The sequence below is a fragment of the Chamaea fasciata genome, unplaced genomic scaffold, assembly GCF_029207755.1.
Source record: "Chamaea fasciata isolate MVZ Bird 193981 ecotype frontalis unplaced genomic scaffold, bChaFas1.0.hap1 SCAF_5, whole genome shotgun sequence".
In the NCBI taxonomy this organism is placed as follows: Eukaryota; Metazoa; Chordata; class Aves; order Passeriformes; family Sylviidae; genus Chamaea; species Chamaea fasciata.
The window spans coordinates 64,180,446-64,195,216 of NW_027094090.1; the positions used below are offsets into that span (position 1 = coordinate 64,180,446).

A 14,771-nucleotide genomic window follows, 5' to 3' on the forward strand; every position below is an offset into this window, starting at 1 on the left:
TAATTAGCGACGATTGGGCGCCACGGCCCGCCCCCAGCGTGCAGCGTGTAGCGTGTAGCGCCGGGATGTGGCGGGTTGCGGCGGTGCGGGCGCTGCGGGCCGGCGGGGCCGGCGCCCCCCGGGCCGCGTCGGGAGCGGCGGCGGCGCAGCTCCGGCGGCGGCTGGAGAGCGAGCTGGAGGATATCCGAGGCGCCGGCACCTGGAAGAGCGAGCGCGTCATCACCTCCCGACAGGGTCCCCACCTTCGCTTGGCGGGCGGCGGCGCCGGTGCGTGCAGGGGACGGCGGGGAGGAGGGCTCTCAGTCCCTTCCCCCGGTGCCATGTCCCTGCCTCTCTCTCTCCCTCTGTTCCCGCAGGGATCATCAACTTCTGCGCCAATAACTACTTGGGGCTCTCCAGCCACCCTGAGGTGATCCGTGCCGCTGTGGAGGCCCTGGAGAAATTCGGCGCTGGGCTCAGCTCCGTCCGCTTTATCTGCGGTACCCAGGTACTGGGCAGCATCCCCTTTCCCGCGAGTCTTTTGCAGGGTGTCCACGTAGACTTCCCTCTCGGCACTCCCACTCGGCATGCGTGCAGTGTGCTAAGTTATATGTTGCCCGGTGAGAAAAAGAGCCTGCCAAGTCCCCACTAGCCAAGCGTCTGGAAATAGGCCAGTTTAAACCATTGCAACACCTGAGAGCAAAGAAACTGAACACCCCTCTGAATTCAGAAAATTGATGTCTTTTTCCCTCTCTTGTGGGTCAAAATTACAGTGAACCTGACTTGAAGTGGCTCCATCAGACCCAGGCCCAGTTTATCCCTGCTGGAGCCTTTTTTGAGTCCTGCCTGGTTAAGTGCAAGGAACAAGCAGAGGTTCTCCCTTGTGCATGGGGAGCTTGGCGTCTCTCTGCTGAGCTTTTGGCATCCAAACCCATAATCATATTTTAGGGCTGCATTTGCTGAACACAAGTAACTTCTCCCACACATGCATACCTTTTCTGGATAAAACCTGGCTGTCTCCTCCCCTTTCAAGTCAGCATTTAACAGCAGTGGGCAAGCAAGAACTTGTGCTGCCCTACTGTTGACTCCTGCTCCTCTCTTCTCTTTAGAGCATACACAAGGACCTGGAGGAGAAAATTGCACGTTTCCACCAGCGGGAAGATGCCATTCTCTATGCTAGCTGCTTTGACGCCAACGCTGGTATCTTTGAGGTTCATAAAGCTTCCCTTGTGTTGTGCATGGAGGAGGGAGGTGACAGCAATGTGGCTGCCATGCCTTCCAGAGGCTCTTCTGTGGGCTCTGTGCACCAGAAAAGATGGCAGTGGCTGGTGGTGAAGAGCCCTGACTTGGGACCCTTGCACTAAGAAAGCCATGCAGAGGTATTTAACCACCCTCACCTCTGCTGTCTCCAGCTCCTGGGGAGGGCTCCCATTTCTGCAGAGGTCTGTACTCCCCCTTAGAGTGTAGGTGAGGAGAAGGGCTGATCTCACAGGCATATTAGGAATAGGGGAGGGATGTTTTGAGCTCAGAAGCCACAGGCAAGAGCCTGGCATAAAGAAATCAGGGGATAAGGTGACTAGGAAGGAAATTTGGTTTAGCGGTGTCAGGAGAGATGTGGCAGCTGGAATCAATCACAGCCCTGTTCTATGTACTGAGGGAGGCTGGGAGATCTCAGTGAGGTGGTATCCAGAACAAAGGATGGTCCTTTCTGTTTGGCACGGCCAGGCCCTGCTGACCCCAGAGGATGCAGTGCTGTCAGATGAGCTGAACCATGCGTCCATCATTGATGGGATCCGCCTGTGCAAGGCCAACAAGTACCGCTACAAGCATATGGATATGCAGGACCTGGAGGCCAAGCTGAAGGAAGCACAGGTATGGAGGTCTGCTCCCACCCCAGCACCAGGGCACTTGCTTAGCTGTGCTGCCTGTGCAGTAACAAGTCCTGGAGGGTGAGCCCTGCCTTTTCCCATGCAGTAGGCATTGTTTCTGCCAACAGGCATGGATAGGCAAGGTGCAGCTGGTTGTGATGCAAATTCCCACCTCAATTAGGTACATCCTCTCTGTACAGGAGTTTGAGTGTGTGCCTTTCCCAGCCCCTCAGGGTGACATCTTCACCCTGGGGGTGCCTTTTTCCCTCCAAATAGAAACATCGACTGCGGCTGGTGGCCACTGATGGTGCCTTCTCCATGGACGGTGACATCGCACCCCTGAGGGAAATCTGCCAGCTGGCCCAGAAGTATGATGCCCTGGTCTTCATCGATGAATGCCATGCCACAGGATTCTTGGGACCCTCTGGGCGGTAAGTGACTGCTTCAGCTCCGTTTCTTCCTCCTACCCTGACTAACTCTGAAGAAAGGCCAAAGAGCTGATGACCAACGTGGTTTTGTGTGGGGACTCCTTAAAGGCTTTGCACCTCACCTTTGGATTGAAAGGAGATACTTTAGTAGTGATCCATCCCTAAGTGACAGCTGCTTCTCAATGGGTAGTGGATGGTGTAACCATCTCATCTGGGCACCACCTCTCCTGGCAGGTGCTTTGTTTGGGCTATTAACCTTCTGTGTGGAAACTTTCCCATCTCTAGGGAATGAAGAACATGGGTTCATGTTCTTACTTTGTGAGGTCCTAGCTTAGGCTTTCTGCAGGAGAGGAAGGTCAACACCTGAGTTCAACTATCTCAAGGGGCTATCCCTCCTCCAGAGGGATGCCAGAGACCTGGCTGACAGTGTTTTGTTTCCCTTGAGGTATCCGGCAGCTTTCCTGGTGCATGCTGACAGAGCTGATAATGTGACATTCCTTTTTCTACAGGGGTACTGATGAGCTCCTAGGAGTGATGGATAAAGTCACCATCATCAATTCTACCCTGGGAAAAGCTCTTGGAGGAGCTGCAGGTGAAGGCATTTTCCTGTCCAGAGTCCTGCATGTTCTAAAGAGCTCTAAAGCATCAGTCTTATGTTTCCTTCCTCTGCCTAATGATAGAGTAAAAAATGTTATCCTTTTCCACTGGTGGCATGAGGCTTGGTTTGTGATCTTGCTGCAGGATTAAGGGAGATCCTGCTGTGTGCTCTTTACACTGTCATCTTTCTCATGCATTTGCCTTTGGGGTCAAGGTGGAAACTTTTGGTCAAAAGCATCAGCTGTGATTTTCAGACCTGGTTTGTACCTAAATTCCTGCCATAGGTGCAGGTTGGCTTTATCAAGAAGCCTCACTCTAAACAGGTCACCCTGGGGTGCCTTGTCCAATTCTCTCTCCTCTGTCTGCAGGCGGGTACACAACAGGTCCCAAACCCCTCATCGATTTGCTCCGCCAGCGTTCCCGCCCCTACCTCTTCTCCAACAGCTTGCCCCCTGCTGTGGTGGGCTGTGCATCCAAGGCCCTGGACCTGCTCATGGAGAGCAATGCCATTGCGCAGTCTATGGCTGCCAAAACCCAACGGTGAGGGGGCCGTATTGGGGTGGGAGCAAGGGCAGCTTTGTTAGGAGTGAGTTGTCTGTGATTTATTCACCCCTCTCTCCCAGTGATAGCTGTGAAGACAGTTTGCAAGTCAGGGCTCAGGGGAAGCTGCAGGATGTGCCTGTTTGTGTCAGGCAGATTTGTCACATCTGGATGCTCTGTGAGCTGGGGCACATTGTCCACTCAAGGATCTGCAATCCCTTTATGCTGAGCAGGACATGGCAGGAGGTTACTCCAAGAGACGAGATCACTTCCCTGCACAGAAGATAAACAATGGAGCAAATCTTACCAGTTCCCAGCGGCCAGGGCTCCCAGGGGAAAGAAAGGCAGTGATCTCCAAGGACAGGGTTGTTGAGGTTTTTGCTCATCCTGTTGTTCCCTTCACCAGGTTCAGAAGTAAGATGGCGGCAGCTGGCTTCACCATCTCGGGGAAAGACCACCCCATCTGTCCAGTCATGCTGGGAGATGCTCGGCTGGCGTCAGTGATGGCAGAGGACATGCTCAAGAGAGGTGATCTGGGGAGGGAGCTCAGTATGCAGACACATTCCCTGAGGGAAGGGACAGGTGGCGGTGGTGCAACTACAAGCCCTTCTTCGGAGAGGATGTTCCTGTATGAAATCCAGTGCTCCTCCACCCTCCAGCTGCAAATGTCCTCGTGGTGTCCCCCGGATGTTGCTGGCTGCACCTTCTTTCTCTGCTAGGGAAGGGATTTACATTAATGCTCTTGACCTGCTATGCTGGACACCCCATTGCTGGCCCTTAACCTCATTTCCATGCTTGGGAGCAGATGGCTCTTGAAAACCCTGAAGGCTGGAAGTGGTTATTGGGAGGCGGGAACCTTTCTATCACCCAGTATACCTCAGCCTGCCTCCATCCTAGCCAGCTCTGACTCTGCCTGTTTCCTCTCCAGGCATTTATGTCATTGGCTTCAGCTACCCCGTGGTCCCCAAGGGGAAGGCGCGCATTCGGGTCCAGATCTCAGCTGTGCACAGTGACGAGGACATTGACCGCTGTGTGGAAGCCTTCACTGAGGTGGGACGGAAGCACGGAGCTCTGTCTTGAGGGGCCAGAAAACACCTCCTCAGCACCATCCCTGCCCACAACCAAGTGCCTCTGATGGGGAAAAAGGCTTGAACAGCACATGGCCAAAAGTAGGACTGTTCCTCAAGGCATCACAGCCTGCATCACAAGTCAGCCAGCTGGCTGTTGCAGCATGCTGCCAGTAGTACTGGCAAGCAGCACTTAAAAGTGTCAATAAAGGTGTCCCGCAGTGCAGCGGATATTTATCTGCCTCTTGTTTCCTCATCCAGGAGCTGCACCCCATCCCCATCCTCTCATGCTGTGACCAGACACTCTCCTATGTCTTCCCTGAAGCCTCAGTGCAGATGCGGAAGCACTGCAGTTCCTGCTGTCTCCTGCTGATGGAAATACAGCCTTGCTGATGTGCCTGAGGTTGCCTGCTTCTCCTGTGTTGTCCTGTGGGTCCAGCAGCATCACCCTGGCAGATCTTTCTGCTACAGTTCCCCACTGAGGCAGGGGTGTTTCCCACGCCCTTTTCAACCTGTGCCACCAGCAGCTGGTTAAGGAAAGAGGACATGGGCCAGCTAAAGCTCCGGTGCTCCTTTCTTTCCTTCTCACACTCAGGTGTTATATGTGAGGCTTGCTTGGTCCCAAGCTACAAGGCTTTGCCAATTGCTTCAGTGGTCCTAAACCTGCCCTGGGAAAGACATCTTGCCCCAGAGAGGCCATCAGGCAGCAGGCAAGCTGAGGTCGCAGAGGCCAGCAGCATCCTGAGAGGATCTGCATCTGACTGAGGCTGAGGCCAGGGGAAGAGCAGGGGACAGAAACCTTTAATTTTCTTCTATGTGGCAGGAATCTCTGAATTTGTTCCTCCAGGCTGTGCTGTAGTATTTCAGCATTCAAAAAGGCACAAGTGGGACCTGGGCATCTCTTAGGATCGCTTTGTATCAGTTTTGATCCAGATCAGAAATTGTATGTCCTGCCAGCTGTCCGTGTGCTGAATGAGTAGCTGCAGCCAGGGACAGATTCTAGCTGAAATGGAGTGTGCTATGCCTGGGTGCTGAAGCACTGGGTCATATCAGCAAAGACCTGAAGTCCTTACATGTCACTGGGCTGTCAGGGAGCAAACTTCAGGGCAATAATATCTGACCTGAGCCAGTGCAACTGCAGTAGAATACAGGTGTTAATCCTGGATTGTAGGGCTTTACAAGGATGCAAAGGACAGAGGAGAAATGTGTCCTGTAGGTTCAACAGGACTGCATCCAAACCCTGCTAGACAGCTGGTAGTGTAACTGTGTGCTGATTTTGTTTAATTTTCCATCTCCACAGGCCCTGAGCTCAGCCTGCTGATATGGAGTACCCTTTCTGTGGTACCAGGCCCTTGCACTGCTACAAACCCTTTTCAACAGGCAGTATTTTGGTGTGGGGAAGGCAGGGGGATTGCTCTCAGGCCCCTGGTGCAACCTGGAAGAGATGAAAGTTCAGTGAGATGGGCTCAGGTATAGGGAGGTTGAGACCCTGAACAAAATCACTGCTGGTTTGAGTCCAATGCATGTGCACTCCTTGCTCCCCCTACCTGCACACCTCCATTGCACACCTCTACCACCCTCCCTCATGTTTTTTCTCCTGCTGGTCCCCAACCCTAGTTTCCGCCTCTCCCCTGGTCTTCTGCAGGCATCGCTGCTGATGCCTCCGCTCCACTTGGGGCAGACAACCCAAGCAGTTTAACCCTGCTCCAGCTTTCAAGTCCTCATTGGCAGAGTAGCCCTACAGCTGTCTCTCTGCTCAGCTGCAGGCCAGAGCAGCAACTGCAGCCTCCCTCCTGTGATGCTCACAATTGTTTTTGCATGCACACCTGGGCTCGCCCTTCTGCTCCTCTTCTCACCAGACGCACTGACCCTCTCACCTCCATATCTCTCAGGTCTCTTGGCAGCCAACTCCCTGCACTCTGCCTGCTTCAAGGCCAAGCTCAGCAGCAGACTGTGGAGCTGTCTGGGGAACAGACTGTGGAGTGCTGGAGTCTTGGGAAGGCAGGAGGGTCAGATGATGGCACACTGGTAATAGATAATGCCATATTCATTGACTTGTAGGCATCATGTTAATATCGAATTGAGGCAAATCCTCCTGCCCTTTATTGCTTCAAGGCCTTCCAGCCTTGGGCTGATCTACAGCTCTAGGGAGCTTTTAGCCCATAAAGCAGAGGAGGTTTTGCTGACTGGAATGTAGAGGCAGATGCCACTTCTTGAGGATGCAGTTTCCACCCCGGGCTCCCTGACCTGCCCCATACTCTGTATGCTGCTCAGGCAGTCCTGAGTCTGGAGCTGTCACCCTCTGCACCATGGGATAGGTAGGGGATCCACATATTTCACCCATTTTACCTCAAAGTAGGGAACTATCCTATCCTATCCCATTTTCATACACACCTAGCCCCAAAAATGTCTCCAACCCTGGGTCATGGCCCACCGCACTTCTACCCCCAACTAGACTGCTGTGTTGCAGTCCCAAACTACCCCACTGCCCACTGATTCACTCCAGCCCTTCTCCACATTGCTGTTTCCACCCTGAGCAGTGACCCACCTCTACCCTTTCTCTGCTGGAATTCCCTTGCCCTGGTTCTCTGCCTGCAGCCCCACCCAGGCAGGGATGGCTCCGCTTGGACTGAGCTGGCTGGGGCTGGTGCAGATGGGGTCTGAACCTGCAGTTCAGTGCCATCATTTGTCCATCCCTCATCCTTTGCTGGAGATAAATGCTGCACCAGAGCCTCTGCTGGTGCTAATGCCTCACGGCACAGGTGGGTGAAGGGTGAAGCAGCTGCACCCCCCCCACCCGGGGATTTTGGCGAGACAGAGCAAGGACCACAGCCATCCCCCGTTCCTTCCTGGAGGTTTATTTCTCTTTGGGCGTCCAGCTCTGAGGGTGAGTCCAGGCAGACGTTTGCCTTTTCAGGCCTTTTGGCTCCAAGAACAGGCACCAGGAGGTACCTCAGCTCCCCGTAGCCCGCTCAGCGGCAGGAGCACTTGCAGGCGGCCACAACGGGGTAGGGGATCTGCCGCCAGGTGCAGTTTGGGGGGCCGGGGTGCTGCGGGGTCCAGCAGTGCCAGGCCAGCAGCTTGATGCGGGTGAGCTGTGCGGGCCGGCAGGTCATGCCGGGTGGCCAGGAGCAGCCCGGGGGGCCTGTCTCGCACGTGGTGTGGCGCACCCAGCGCGGCCAGAAGACGGGTCCCAGGTCGACCCAGGCGGCAGTGAGGCGGCAGGTGGCCCGTTCCACCAGCCACTGCCGCAGGCGGCGGGCCAGAGCCCCCGGTAGCTCTAGGGGCAGCAGGGTGGGCAGCTCCAGTCCCTCCACCTCTTGCCACAGCTTGCGGTAATATCGCCCGGCATCCTCTGCCAGGTCCCTGCTCGTGGACTCCAGGTTCTCCTCGAGGATGCTCCCGTTGCGACCGCTGGGGTCTTCGGTCGCCATCCAGAAGGGGTCGAAGGCCGAGCCCAGGAGTCGGCGCAGCCGCCCGGGGCGCAGGTGCCGGGGCTTGGGGGCGTAGCGATAATCCTCGGGGGAGAGCGACAGGCTGTAGGGCCGCACTGGGGCCGAGGGGTGGCCGCGCAGCAGGTGGGCAGTGGGGTCAGTGGTGATGAACAGTGGCAGCAGCGGCTCCTGTGGTTCCTCCAGAGGCGGCGGTGGGCCTGGGATGCCTGGTGCTGGGAGCAGGCAGAGGAGGAGGAGGAGGCAGCTGCGGTGTGGTCCCTCCATGGCGAGCAGTACTTGTGGCAGGCTGTGCCCGGCTGCAGTCTTGCCGCATCCCCTGGGTTATCACCGTGTCCCGAGGCATGGCCTTCCCCTTTTCCCTGGTTACAGCGACTGATAGGGAGCTGGCAGGGACACCTCGCTCCTTCCCACCAGAGAGGCAGGTGGGGGGGAGAAGCCCCATGGTCCCTCCTGCCACTGAGCTAATGGGGATAATTTGAGCTGATGTGGAGGGGAAGGGGCAAGCGCCTCCTTCTCTATGTTCTGCTCCATCATTGGAAGAAGTACTCACAACTTTCCCAGTGAAGGGGAGCTGGTGGCCTTTGAGTCTTGCTGAGAAAGGATCACCAAGCTGCACTCAGCACACCCGCAAGTCCTCAGGGTACAGGTCCTGTCACCAGGATGGACATGGCAACAGAGTGGCAGGACAGGAGGGCTATGTGGGTCACTGTCCTCTCCTGGCATATCAGGCAGCCCCCATGTGTCCGAGGCAGCTGTGATGGAGCTGGACCTCTGGAGGTGGCTATCCTGGAGGTCTTGTCCTCCCTCCCATACTGCAGTACTGGTGGAGTGGAGACCTGGACTAGATGGAATCCAAAACCTGCTTTTCCTTCCTTTCCTAGGTCAGACATTGTGGGAGAGGCTCAATCTGCTCAGCGCTACTAACAATTAATTAATAATAGCTTGTAACAAAAATTAATTGCTCATCCTCCAGAGGGTTTAGGACCCTATATTTGAGGGACAGAGCAGGGATGAGGCTCACAGCGGTGGGATATTTACATTCCCTGGAGGTGTTGGACAGCATGTTTTGAACACCCAGCATCGAGAGGTGGCTGCTGAGGTCCAAGGGACCCTTTCCCCCTCCATCATCCCTTTTCCACCAGAGAGTAGTGGGCTTTCTCTCTGCCACCCTCTTCTCAGCAGGAGAAGCAGGGAGCAGCTGAGCCTGCAGGAAAGCTGGGCAGAGAGGAGTTAACGCCAAACCCAACCTCAGAGAGAGGGAAAAAAAAAAAAAAACAACAGGGAACTATGGATCAGCAGCAAGAGCAGAGGGAGGGAAAAGGGGGAGTCAGAGAGAGAGGAGAGGAGCTCCAGAAGGAGAGAGAGCAGAGCTGGTGGTGGGCGGGGGGAAGCAGCAGAGCACCAGGTAGGAGTGATTGGCAGGACCGAGCTGCCCAGATAAACTCTTCTGTGGTCTGCATCCTCCCGCTACCACTGCATAGGCTGGACTGGAGGTCTCCTCCTAAGTGAGTGGCAAAGCTGCAGGCCCTTCGTCTAAAAGGTGAGTGCCGGCTTCCAAAGCTGAAAGGTGGCCCTCAGGTTCCCTGAGCAGAGACACCCTGGTACATTATGCATGCCCAGGAGACGGGGGTCCTCTGCTTCAGTGAGGAGATCCCATGGGGCCAGATGGATAAGCTGCATAAGCTGGAGGGTAGCTATCAGCAGGACAGAGGGGTCCAAAGACAGAGAGGAAGGCACAGTCTTTTGGTGTGATACACAAAGAAGCTGGGAAGCAGAAGTGGCATGAGCTTGAGGGATGGGGGAGCATGGAGTGAAGGAGCTTGCATGACCCAAAAAAGGAGTTAATTGCTTGTCAACAGTAGCTAGATAACACTGTCTTTCCTTCTCTGTTTTTGCTCAGAGAAGGACAATTTGTTCTAATGACAGCACAACAAGGGGAATGCTTATTCAGAGATAGGCTGTTGATGTTCTGTGCCTGAGCACAGTGTTACTCAGGGCTGGAGGAAGTTTTGCAGCAAATCACAATACCTTGAGCTGTGATAATAATAGGATCCTTCACAATGATCATCATGTTGTATTTCAGGGAGCTCCAGGGTCTCCTCCCCATCCTCACCTACCTGCCACCATCCAGCCCTTGACCGCCTCTCAGCATCAGGAAAAGGTGCATTTAGTTGCCTCTCCTCTGTGGAGTTGTAACTACTGCACAGGGAGCAAGGAGCAGCCAGCTCCAGGGTGGAGGTGGTCCCAGCTTAAGGAGTTCCCTTGGAATGGAAATATGTTGGGGTTCTGCTGCTGGAGGGGGGGGTGATCCAGGCCTCAGGTCCCTGCTGCAGGAGGTGGCACAGCCCTGGGCTGAGTGTGCTGGCACCACTTGCAGCCCATGGGAGCATCCTACCCCATGGCCCTGTGGCCAAAGTCTATTGAACACTAGCCAGGATTTAGACTTACCAAAGCTAGCTATCCCAAGGGGTTTAGCAGCTTTGGGAATGTGGGAGGAAATGTGGGTGAGACCAGGTGGCAGGGCAGCAGAGATCCTTCAGGGTGCTGGGGGCACAGGAGATGTTCTGATGGTAATGTGAATCCAGGCAGGAGAAAGAGGCTTCAGCTTTGCTCAAGCCAGGCAGATGTGAGCTGACTGACAACAACAGTATTCTTTCCAGTGATGTTATGAGGATCTTGGTGGCATCATTTAACCAGCTGGTTGGGATTGGTGTCTCTGGGAGAAATGTGAGTGTCAAAGGCTGGGGTCAGGCACCTTGGGGCCTATTATCCCTTTCGCCCAATGCAGGTCCCTGGAGTCTGACAGGAAGATGTCAGGGGGATTGAACATCTCTTCTGACAGCCCAAAGCTACGAGCAGCAGGGATTATTGTGCCCATCATCTTCTCCCTCATCTTCCTTGTGGGTACTGTGGGAAATGGGCTGGTGCTGGCTGTGCTGCTGTGGAATGGCCAAGTCAAGTACTCCACCACGAACCTCTTCATCCTCAATTTGGCTGTGGCTGATCTGTGCTTCATCATCTGCTGTGTCCCTTTCCAGGCCACCATTTACACCCTGGATGGGTGGCTCTTTGGAGCCTTTGCATGCAAGGCTGTGCATTTCCTGATCTACCTCACCATGTATGCCAGCAGCTTTACCCTGGCTGCTGTCTCTGTTGACAGGTAAGTGTACCTTTCCCTTTGAGTTCTGCAGGTCAGGGACACTGTGTTTGCCACTCTTGAGCAAAGGGTGGGAGAAAGGCCACTACTTACCTGTGACAGCAATGGCTGATCTATAGCTGCACAGATAATTTGGCTTAACAGATACCAACTGGACCAGTCTAGTTTGTTAGAAGTTAGAGGTAAACAAGTCCCCAGGCATGAAACTGATTGGCTGAATTCAAGCTCAAAGGGACCCCAGCCAATCCCTATGAATCATGCATGGAAGCACACATATCATTGGTCAAATGAGCTGGGCAGTACTAAGACCTCAACCAATCACATGTGTATGAGTGGGAAATTTGAAGTCCCTATATAAGGGGCCACTCATCAATAAACGCTGGCTGTCGCTGCATGAACTTCGGTGTGTATACGTCGCGTTCCTGTCTCCACCTTCAGCAACACTTACCCTGTTGGGTGTCTTGTAAGAAGCAGGTTGGGTCTTGTGTATTCCCACAGGTCTCCCCAGAGGTAGGGCCAGCAAAGCCAGTCTCCCAGCTCCCCATACCCTCCCCCTGTACCAAGCCGTTCTCTCAGCCTAATTACCCAGTGCTCACTTGGGAAGGACGGGAGTCCACCATGTATAAGCAAGAACAGCAGAAGTTCCAGGGCAGAAATACAGCTCAGAAGAAACAGAAGAGTCCTGCTCCTATCCTTCTCTTACCTGGTTCAAGAGATACACTGCTTGCTCTTCCTGAGTTAGCACAGCAGAGTGAATGATAGAGATCCCAGATCTCTGTTGGAATGACCCTGATATTTTTGTGAATTCACTGTGACCTTCACTCCCAAAAGGTTTGAGAGGGAAGAGATGGGTGGCTTCATGGGAAGGGATACACAGATGGCAGCTCCACAGGGCAGGAGAAATACCTCATCTCACCCATGTTGTGTTTTGTCTCTCCTCCTTCCCCTCCTGTCTAGGTACCTGGCCATTCGCCATCCACTGAAGTCCCGGGATCTCCGCACATCCCGAAATGCAGGAGTGGCCATTGTGGTAATCTGGTCACTGTCACTGTTCTTCGCAGGGCCTTACCTCAGTTACTACCAGATAATCCATTACCATGGTGTGCCCATCTGTGTCCCCATCTGGGAGGACCAGCGCCGAAAGGCTGTGGACATCCTCACGTTTGTAGTTGGATACCTGCTGCCTGTGACTGTGGTGAGCCTGGCATACTCTAGGACCATCAAGTTCTTGTGGACTTCTGTAGACCCCATAGAAAGAATCTCAGAGTCTCGGAAAGCCAAGAGTAAGGTTACCAAGATGATTGTCACAGTGGCCATTCTGTTTTGCATCTGCTGGCTGCCCCACCACCTGGTCATCCTCTGCTTCTGGTTTGGTCACTTTCCCTTCAACCAGGCCACTTATGCTTTCCGCCTGGCTTCCCATTGCCTTTCTTATACCAACTCCTGCCTCAATCCCATTGTCTACGCCCTCATCTCCAAGCACTTCCGCAAGCATTTCAAGCAGGCCTTCACCTGCCTCTTCTTCCAGAACAAGATCAGGAAAAAGAAGAAGAAGAGAGTTGGAAGGAAAGTCCACATGGTCAGTATGGAAAGAGGTTTTGCCAATAGGACAGGAGCTTTCTATGGAGGCAACCCTGAGGTGACCCAAGTCCCAGAGGAGAACACCAGGAAGAGGGACCATGAGGGTGCCAGTCGTGCCAGATCATGGACTCGGCAGGTACAAGATGCTATGGTCTCTGTTCAGAAGGAGCTACTGGAGGAGGAAATTTTGGCAACAGCTGGCCATTCCCTAGATGTGACCCCTTTAAGAGGAACTGTTGGACAAGACCAAGAAGAAGCCCTAGAAAAGGGCTAGAGAGGCAAGAAAAAAGTCTCCATTTGCATCAAATTTTCTGACCACTTCACAGTGGTTTTGCTTTCCTCCAGGATCATCATGCCCATGCCTTATCCCCACTGAGATGGTTTTATGTTGGCAGTGAGAGATGAGCTCGCTCATTCAGACCCATTAAACTGAGTCCAAATCCCCCAGAACTCCTCAAACACAACCTCCACAATCCTGTAGCCATGTCTGAGACTTGCCATCATCCCAGCTCAATATTCACAGTAAACTTTAAGTGACTGCAACAGCCCTCCTTTTCTTTAATTACATGTGGCGTTTTATCTACTGTGTGGATCCTGAATATGTAACTCTTATTGTGAGGCAGATCTGCACCTATAATTTCTTAAGAGAAGGTGAAAGATGGGAAGTCTAGGGAAAGCTGTGACACTGTGGGACACCCAGACTTCCACAGTGAAGCTGGGAAACAATTACAGATTGTCGTGGCACTTGTAGCTGTCCTGAGCCCTGCATGGGCTACAAAATCCTCTGGTGTCCTCAGTTGTCCCTATGCATGGTGCTGGAAGATGTGTCAAAAGTAAAGGGGTTTTGGCCCCAGCCAGTGCTGTCAGCATTGTGCAGTGGGGCCAGGTAACATCAGGCAGCTTTCAGAGCTGTGATGTGCGTGAGCAGAGCCATGACTTCCCCCTTATTTATCTTCTTTTTCTATTTCCTACTTCTGTTTGCGTAAATCTTTCCTTTTTTCTTTGTCCTGCCCACTCTTAATTCCCAGATGACATGGTATTTCTAATGCTTACTGAAGCTGTTGAACGCTTTGCTAGAGCTCAGCTCCAAGGACATCCCTTTTTCTGTGTGGAGGCTAACTGAAGAGGAAGGCCAAGTGAGCTGGCAATTAGGTTTTTTTTTTCCATTCAGGTGCTTGATGTTGCTTTCTGCACTCTGAGCCTCCCTTGCCTCTATCTCTGTTTCTGATTTTTTCGCCTCTCTCCTTTCATGGTGGCTGCCACTCCTCTACAGCAGATGTCTTTCAGAAACGTGTCCAGTGTGCCTTATTCATCTTCCTGGGAACAGCGAGTTCTGCAGCCACCCTCTGCACGTAATGCCATGGCTGGTGACCAGCTCACATGGCCTCAACATTTCTTCAAGTGAAGACTCACTCCACAGCCCAAAGCATTGGAGGGAGATGGGAACAGCAGTTAGGAACAATGATGTGGCACAGCTGGATGCTGCCTGTTCTTGCCTAGAAGCAGCTGGGAAGTTTCTCACCCCTGATCCTGCTCCTCCTGGTCCCAGCTTGCAAAAGGAGCAGATCAGATCAGGACTGACTGCTGCACATTGGGGCGAAGCCTAAGTGAAACAGGACAGAGAGGACAGGGAAGATCTTGGGGAGAAGGTGTGTTTAGCATGACAAGTGGCTGCAAGCCCTGGGCCCCTTCACTAAGCTCTGCCTGGTGCTAAGCCCCAGTTTTGAGGAGCACAGGAGCAGGAAGGGCAGGTGCTGAGCCTGGGTTGGGAAGCCTCTGGTGCCAGAAGGGAATTCCTGTCTGTCCAGTACCAGTGTACATTCTCCAACTGGTTTCTCAGCTCGAAAGCAGAGGTGAAGCAAAGATGTCACATCCTTGATATAGAGTCAGGTTTAATTAAAACTGAAGGAGTTTGATTACTGCTTTCCACGCAGCCTTCCCTCCAGACTGATTGGCATTCTGCAGTCTCTGCTCCCAGCTTCTTACCTTAATTAATGACTCTTTTCTCTTATTTTCTATCCTACTTTTTATCACTCAGGCTGACAAGCTCATCTTTAACTCTGCAGGAGCTGGTTTTCCACATCAGTAGAGTGCTGCTG

The 14,771-nt window shown here is 53.4% G+C and overlaps 3 protein-coding genes across 4 annotated transcripts; 2 read left to right on the top strand and 1 right to left on the bottom strand.

The window, feature by feature from the left end:
• Nucleotides 1-19: 19 nt before the first annotated feature.
• Nucleotides 20-4,710, top strand: GCAT (glycine C-acetyltransferase). Its single transcript, XM_066184089.1, has 9 exons — nucleotides 20-267; nucleotides 357-487; nucleotides 1,089-1,190; nucleotides 1,705-1,851; nucleotides 2,124-2,278; nucleotides 2,785-2,867; nucleotides 3,241-3,412; nucleotides 3,819-3,940; nucleotides 4,341-4,710. The coding sequence occupies exons 1-9, from the start codon at nucleotides 66-68 to the stop codon at nucleotides 4,490-4,492; spliced, it is 1,266 nt and encodes a 421-aa protein (XP_066040186.1). The 5' UTR covers nucleotides 20-65; the 3' UTR covers nucleotides 4,493-4,710.
• A 2,613-nt stretch (nucleotides 4,711-7,323) lies between these two features.
• Nucleotides 7,324-8,203, bottom strand: LOC136289873 (noggin-like). Its single transcript, XM_066184097.1, has one exon. The coding sequence runs from the start codon at nucleotides 8,196-8,198 to the stop codon at nucleotides 7,452-7,454; it is 747 nt and encodes a 248-aa protein (XP_066040194.1). The 5' UTR covers nucleotides 8,199-8,203; the 3' UTR covers nucleotides 7,324-7,451.
• GALR3 (galanin receptor 3) lies at nucleotides 7,725-13,215 on the top strand. 2 transcript variants are annotated; one of them, XM_066184094.1, is made up of 3 exons: nucleotides 7,725-9,474; nucleotides 10,723-11,094; nucleotides 12,049-13,215. In XM_066184094.1, the coding sequence occupies exons 2-3, from the start codon at nucleotides 10,745-10,747 to the stop codon at nucleotides 12,944-12,946; spliced, it is 1,248 nt and encodes a 415-aa protein (XP_066040191.1). In that variant the 5' UTR covers nucleotides 7,725-9,474; nucleotides 10,723-10,744; the 3' UTR covers nucleotides 12,947-13,215. The 2 variants fall into 2 exon arrangements, with proteins under 2 accessions (XP_066040191.1, XP_066040190.1); XM_066184093.1 differs by having other exon boundaries at nucleotides 9,061-11,094.
• Nucleotides 13,216-14,771: the final 1,556 nt, after the last annotated feature.